Source organism: Paramormyrops kingsleyae, chromosome 7 (genome assembly GCF_048594095.1).
Source record: "Paramormyrops kingsleyae isolate MSU_618 chromosome 7, PKINGS_0.4, whole genome shotgun sequence".
Lineage (NCBI taxonomy): Eukaryota > Metazoa > Chordata > Actinopteri > Osteoglossiformes > Mormyridae > Paramormyrops > Paramormyrops kingsleyae.
Window position 1 is genome coordinate 876,857 of NC_132803.1, and position 7,611 is coordinate 884,467.

At 56.8% G+C, this 7,611-nt stretch overlaps 1 protein-coding gene across 2 annotated transcripts in view; it reads right to left on the reverse strand.

Moving 5' to 3' along the window:
- The window catches only part of LOC111859003 (transmembrane protein 132D-like), a 62,013-nt gene extending 55,434 nt beyond the window's left edge, over positions 1-6,579 (reverse strand). For both annotated transcript variants that reach the window (XM_072713893.1, XM_072713894.1), the window contains exon 1: positions 5,602-6,579. In XM_072713893.1, the coding sequence (XP_072569994.1) occupies positions 5,602-5,647 (46 nt within the window). In that variant the 5' untranslated portion in view covers positions 5,648-6,579. The remainder of the gene's footprint in view (positions 1-5,601) is intronic.
- Positions 6,580-7,611: the final 1,032 nt, after the last annotated feature.

Below are 7,611 nucleotides of genomic sequence, written 5' to 3' on the forward strand. Positions count from 1 at the left end.
ACTGTACACAGCCAGGGTCACTCAGCAGCAAAGCCTGCATATAAACCAGGCAGGAATAAACCTCAGCGAGGTACTAAAGATGGAACTGTGTTCCCCTCCAGACCACAGAGGCGCCATCCCATTAAACTAACTCAGAGGTAACAGTAAATACAAGCACGAGACGTACACAGAAGTGACTTCTGATCACAACTGTCCCTTCTGTTGCCTCTTTGGCCTTGACTGTCACACAGTGGACATTCTGTCCCCGGTCTCTGTCCCTTTGTCTGAAGAGCAGAAAAGGAGATGACAGAGATGGACCCTTCAGCCATATAGGAGCTGGTGCACTGAAATAGCCATGCAGGCATCTATCTTCTGTTCCCACTTATTGCCGAAGCAGCACCACATATCTCTGGCTAAAGGGAGGTCAGTGAGTCCTTTCAATAACTCCGCTGTTAGCAATGGGAATCAAGACTGGAAGTAAATGTTAACCTCATAATCTGGGTAAGTAAAAAGCTTAGACAGCAGGGGACACCCTGGATGAAATGTCAGCCATCACCGGGGATGTGCGGGACGCCACACACATTCACACACTTATGGGGACACCCTGGATGAAATGTCAGCCATCACCGGGGATGTGCGGGACGCCACACACATTCACACACTTATGGGGACACCCTGGATGAAATGTCAGCCATCACCGGGGATGTGCGGGACGCCACACACATTCACACACTTATGGGGACACCCTGGATGAAATGTCAGCCATCACCGGGGATGTGCGGGACGCCACACACATTCACACACTTATGGGGACACCCTGGATGAAATGTCAGCCATCACCGGGGATGTGCGGGACGCCACACACATTCACACACTTATGGGGACACCCTGGATGAAATGTCAGCCATCACCGGGGATGTGCGGGACGCCACACACATTCACACACTTATGGGGACACCCTGGATGAAATGTCAGCCATCACCGGGGAGGTTTATTCCTGCCTTATGACTGAAGGACACCGGTTCTCCTAAGTGTGTTTTTGAACTGTAGAGAAAACTGAGCGGAGCTCACACAGAAGCAACTTAGGTGGGAATTGAACCCACACAGCTCAGGTGGGAATTACTGATCTCACACAAACGCTGACCAATGCAGCTGACTCACACAGACATAGACAAAGTGGAAATCGAACCCACACAGATATGGCCCAGGCAGGACTCAAACCCAAAGAGATCTAGCCAGTGTGGGAATCAAACCCACAAAGACGCAGCTGAGGGGGGAGTCGAACTCACAACCCGGGAGGGATGAGGCCGTAGCACTACCCAGGGTTCAGCTATTTAAGAAAACACGCTCACTTAAAATACTCCAGTCCGGGGAACAAGTAATCCACAGCACCACCAACCCCCACCCCCCCAGAGCCTCGTCCTGCCTGTAACCCTGAGACCCCAATGGGGGTGTGGCGCCCTCCCATGGCCCAGACTAGTGGGGCATACGCGGAGGTGAAGCAAAACAGCGACAGGTGGAAAATGGCCCACCACTGGGGACATACTGCTAAGGAGAGGGGGATGGCCCACCACTGCCCACCACTGGGGGCATACTGCTAAGGAGAGGGGGATGGCCCACCACTGCCCACCACTGGGGGCATACTGCTAAGGAGAGGGGGATGGCCCACCACTGCCCAGCACTGGGGGCATACTGCTAAGGAGAGGGGGGATGGCCCATCACTGCCCACCACTGGGGGCATACTGCTAAGGAGAGGGGGATGGCCCACCACTGCCCATCACTGGGGGCATACTGCTAAGGAGAGGGGGATGGTCCACCACTGCCCACCACTGGGGGCATACTGCTAAGGAGAGGAGGATGGCCCACCACTGCCCACCACGGGGGGCATACTGCTAAGGAGAGGGGGGATGGCCCATCACTGCCCACCACTGGGGGCATACTGCTAAGGAGAGGGGGATGGCCCATCACTGCCCACCACTGGGGGCATACTGCTAAGGAGAGGGGGATGGCCCATCACTGCCCACCACTGGGGGCATACTGCTAAGGAGAGGGGGATGGCCCATCACTGCCCACCACTGGGGGCATACTACTAAGGAGAGGGGGATGGCCCACCACTGCCCACCACTGGGCGCATACAGCTAAGGAGAGGGGGATTGCCCACCACTGGGGGCATACTGCTAAGGAGAGGGGGATGGCCCACCACTGCCCACCACTGGGGGCATACTGCTAAGGAGAGGGGGATGGCCCACCACTGCCCACCACGGGGGGCATACTGCTAAGGAGAGGGGGGATGGCCCATCACTGCCCACCACTGGGGGCATACTGCTAAGGAGAGGGGGATGGCCCATCACTGCCCACCACTGGGGGCATACTGCTAAGGAGAGGGGGATGGCCCATCACTGCCCACCACTGGGGGCATACTGCTAAGGAGAGGGGGATGGCCCACCACTGCCCACCACTGGGCGCATACAGCTAAGGAGAGGGGGATTGCCCACCACTGGGGGCATACTGCTAAGGAGAGGGGGATGGCCCACCACTGCCCACCACGGGGGGCATACTGCTAAGGAGAGGGGGGATGGCCCATCACTGCCCACCACTGGGGGCATACTGCTAAGGAGAGGGGGATGGCCCATCACTGCCCACCACTGGGGGCATACTGCTAAGGAGAGGGGGATGGCCCATCACTGCCCACCACTGGGGGCATACTGCTAAGGAGAGGGGGATGGCCCATCACTGCCCACCACTGGGGGCATACTGCTAAGGAGAGGGGGATGGCCCACCACTGCCCACCACTGGGCGCATACAGCTAAGGAGAGGGGGATTGCCCACCACTGGGGGCATACTGCTAAGGAGAGGGGGATGGCCCACCACTGCCCACCACTGGGGGCATACTGCTAAGGAGAGGGGGATGGCCCACCACTGCCCACCACTGGGGGCATACTGCTAAGGAGAGGGGTATGGCCCATCACTGCCCACCACTGGGGGCATACTGCTAAGGAGAGGGGGATGGCCCATCACTGCCCACCACTGGGGGCATACTGCTAAGGAGAGGGGGATGGCCCATCACTGCCCACCACTGGGGGCATACTGCTAAGGAGAGGGGGATGGCCCACCACTGCCCACCACTGGGCGCATACAGCTAAGGAGAGGGGGATTGCCCACCACTGGGGGCATACTGCTAAGGAGAGGGGGATGGCCCACCACTGCCCACCACTGGGGGCATACTGCTAAGGAGAGGGGGATGGCCCATCACTGCCCACCACTGGGGGCATACTGCTAAGGAGAGGGGGATGGCCCACCACTGCCCACCACTGGGGGCATACTGCTAAGGAGAGGGGGATGGCCCATCACTGCCCACCACTGGGGGCATACTGCTAAGGAGAGGGGGGATGGCCCATCACTGCCCACCACTGGGGGCATACTGCTAAGGAGAGGGGGATGGCCCATCACTGCCCACCACTGGGGGCATACTGCTAAGGAGAGGGGGGATGGCCCATCACTGCCCACCACTGGGGGCATACTGCTAAGGAGAGGGGGATGGCCCATCACTGCCCACCACTGGGGGCCTACTGCTAAGGAGAGGGGGATGGCCCATCACTGCCCACCACTGGGGGCATACTGCTAAGGAGAGGGGGGATGGCCCACCACTGCCCACCACTGGGGGCATACTGCTAAGGAGAGGGGGATGGCCCATCACTGCCCACCACTGGGGGCATACTGCTAAGGAGAGGGGGATGGCCCACCACTGCCCACCACTGGGCGCATACAGCTAAGGAGAGGGGGATTGCCCACCACTGGGGGCATACTGCTAAGGAGAGGGGGATGGCCCATCACTGCCCACCACTGGGGGCATACTGCTAAGGAGAGGGGGATGGCCCACCACTGCGCGCATACAGCTAAGGAGAGGGGGATTGCCCACCACTGGGGGCATACTGCTAAGGAGAGGGGGATGGCCCACCACTGCCCACCACTGGGGGCATACTGCTAAGGAGAGGGGGATGGCCCATCACTGCCCACCACTGGGGGCATACTGCTAAGGAGAGGGGGATGGCCCACCACTGCCCACCACTGGGGGCATACTGCTAAGGAGAGGGGGATGGCCCATCACTGCCCACCACTGGGGGCATACTGCTAAGGAGAGGGGGATGGTCCACCACTGCCCACCACTGGGGGCATACTGCTAAGGAGAGGAGGATGGCCCACCACTGCCCACCACTGGGGGCATACTGCTAAGGAGAGGGGGGATGGCCCATCACTGCCCACCACTGGGGGCATACTGCTAAGGAGATGGGGATGGCCCATCACTGCCCACCACTGGGGGCATACTGCTAAGGAGAGGGGGATGGCCCATCACTGCCCACCACTGGGGGCATACTGCTAAGGAGAGGGGGATGGCCCATCACTGCCCACCACTGGGGGCATACTGCTAAGGAGAGGGGGATGGCCCACCACTGGGCGCATACAGCTAAGGAGAGGGGGATTGCCCACCACTGGGGGCATACTGCTAAGGAGAGGGGGATGGCCCACCTCTGCCCACCACTGGGGGCATACTGCTAAGGAGAGGGGGATGGCCCATCACTGCCCACCACTGGGGGCATACTGCTAAGGAGAGGGGGATGGCCCACCACTGCCCACCACTGGGGGCATACTGCTAAGGAGAGGGGGATGGCCCATCACTGCCCACCACTGGGGGCATACTGCTAAGGAGAGGGGGGATGGCCCATCACTGCCCACCACTGGGGGCATACTGCTAAGGAGAGGGGGATGGCCCATCACTGCCCACCACTGGGGGCATACTGCTAAGGAGAGGGGGATGGTCCACCACTGCCCACCACTGGGGGCATACTGCTAAGGAGAGGAGGATGGCCCACCACTGCCCACCACTGGGGGCATACTGCTAAGGAGAGGGGGGATGGCCCATCACTGCCCACCACTGGGGGCATACTGCTAAGGAGAGGGGGATGGCCCATCACTGCCCACCACTGGGGGCATACTGCTAAGGAGAGGGGGATGGCCCACCACTGCCCACCACTGGGCGCATACAGCTAAGGAGAGGGGGATTGCCCACCACTGGGGGCATACTGCTAAGGAGAGGGGGATGGCCCACCACTGCCCACCACTGGGGGCATACTGCTAAGGAGAGGGGGATGGCCCATCACTGCCCACCACTGGGGGCATACTGCTAAGGAGAGGGGGGACTCCAGGACTCCAGGTGAGTGAGCAGGAAGTGGGCAGCCATGAGGAATCCCCCCCGCAGCTGGACAAAGCTATAAACTCAACTGAGCACATCCAAGCGGAAAGAGATCTCCAGCACGCCAGCAGGCTTACCTGATCCACAGCAGGACGGCTCCCTTACCTGGCTACACCTGCATGCCCCAGACTTCAGCCAACAGCATCTCCATCACAATCAACTCCATCAAAGCAGAGCATGACACTCAACTGCATGCTGTTGGACCATTGGAAGCTCCCTAAGAATCAGTTACTGTTCTCTGGGACAAACCCCCCCCCCCCCCCACACACACACACACACACACACACACACCGCGACAACCACCTTCCTGACAGGTCAGAGTAACTCCTTACGTAAGGAACCGTACCTGTCCTATTGCTGACTTAACTCACCTACACAAATTAGAATCATGACGAACTTCAGCGACCGCTCTGACATGTTTCAATCCCGCAGTGCTGAATCTCGGAGGAGGTTACGGGCAGAAGCCGCGGTCCAAAGTCGGGGAGGTCGGCTCGATCCGCTCGGTCGGGCTCGGATGCACGAAGATGCGTGGCTTAAGGCACCTTTCCTCCCGTTACCCCAAAAAACATTGTCGACACTTGTAATCCGAGAGATGGAAGCCAGTACTCGTTTTCCTGGCTCTTTCTGAGACTAAGTCGAAGGGATCCTTGAGTTTATTTCCAGATGAGTTATCCCCGGCTTTACTGAAAACTGTTTTTGGGGGTGAGGGGTGAACTGGTAGATGCTGCCCGGATCTGCGCGTTTATCCTCCAGCGGACCCAATGTGCCGCAATGACCTGTTCCGATGCTCCCATCCGCATAGATGGCCAGGTCACTCTGCCCAAAATTACATTTTCATATCTGTTGCGGTCTCCGGTCTCCTCCTTCTCCTTCTTCTCCCCAGTGGGGTATGGGCGATGCTTTTAAAAGCAGATCGTTTTCCGCTACCCTGCTCTTTCCGCCCTTTTAATAATAAAATCAAAGTGGGATTCGGGCAGTTGATTGATGTTCGTGTCCGGGCGCCAGTAAACTGCCACCGAACGCTCCTTTACGACTCACGGGCTCCCCTTGGCGATCCAGACACGGCGATTATTTTAAAATCTGGCACACTTCAAAGAAAGCACCGTTTTAACGGACTTCATGACAGCGGCTGTTGTGTAGACCCAGGTAATGCTGTGTACTTAATGTTCCCTCGTTTAAGCATGTGGAAATGCAAAATAAAGCGGTCGTGAGAAGTGGCGACGTGTCCGAGATGCATTCATATTTACGGGTTTGCTTTGCTGTTCCTGCGGGTGTCTGCAGTCACTCAAACTTCCCAGGCTGCGAGGTGAGCCGGAGCGCGAGCGCCAGTCCGACCGTTCCACAGCGCCGCGGGGCGGGGATGGGAGGAAAGCAGAGGGCGGCGCTGGGAGCGCGGTGTCCTCACCCACTCCGGGTCGGTGTGGTTTTCTTTGACTACATACTCACAGGGAAGCGACGAGCCGCACTCGCCGAACATACAAAGTAGCCAACTCATAAAACACCGATCAGCTGCGGCTTTTCTGGGTCATTTAATTAATTATAACACACACATATCCATCCATCCATCCATTCATCTATCAAAGGCTGCTCCAAGCCCCCATATGTTGCCATCTACTCATCTTTCATTTGTTAATTCTCATTCCAGTACAACTCCTTTAAATATGAGCTGTGATAGTGTAATAGTTAGGCTATAGCATATAATCTACACTACACACATTTTACGTTTATGCTCATAATAATCTTTAAACATAGCCTAGTCGCTTTATATTTCTTGCATGCGGCGGGGGTGATTTTTCATGACTTACTCGCACTAGTGTTAAGGTCATTGCCATGCCATATATGGAGAGTGCTTGGGCAATGTAAGAAATGTTAAGCGTGGACTTCTGTGTACCTACATGCACCTGACACACACATACCACGTCAAAAGCAGGGCATTCACTAATTTAAACACATTAATAATCCAGTTTAATACTGATGCGTGTCTGTTGCTTCTGGGATGTCCTCGAGTCGCTCCAAGACCTATAGGCTGCGCGTTGGGTGCCATTGCTGGCCTCTGTGCCGTAGAGGAGATCTCAACAACGCCCTGTAGTGGACAGCGGATTAGCCGCTAGTGCCCGACGTGTCATTCACGCGCACTCACTTCAAGGCTGTAGAGTGCTCTTCTGCTATTGATTATTTTATTTTTTATTTCTACGTGCTATTAATGGCTTGACTGCCTTCTTACTAAAAACTGAAAACAAAATAAATAAGCATCAATTAAATAAAAGGATGCGCGCTCCGGTGCCTTACTTGTCAAAATGTGGCTTCCATCTGGAAATTAAAAGCAATGACGGATTATAAGTCACTATTATGAATTCTGAGCTTCCAAAAATATAAAAATG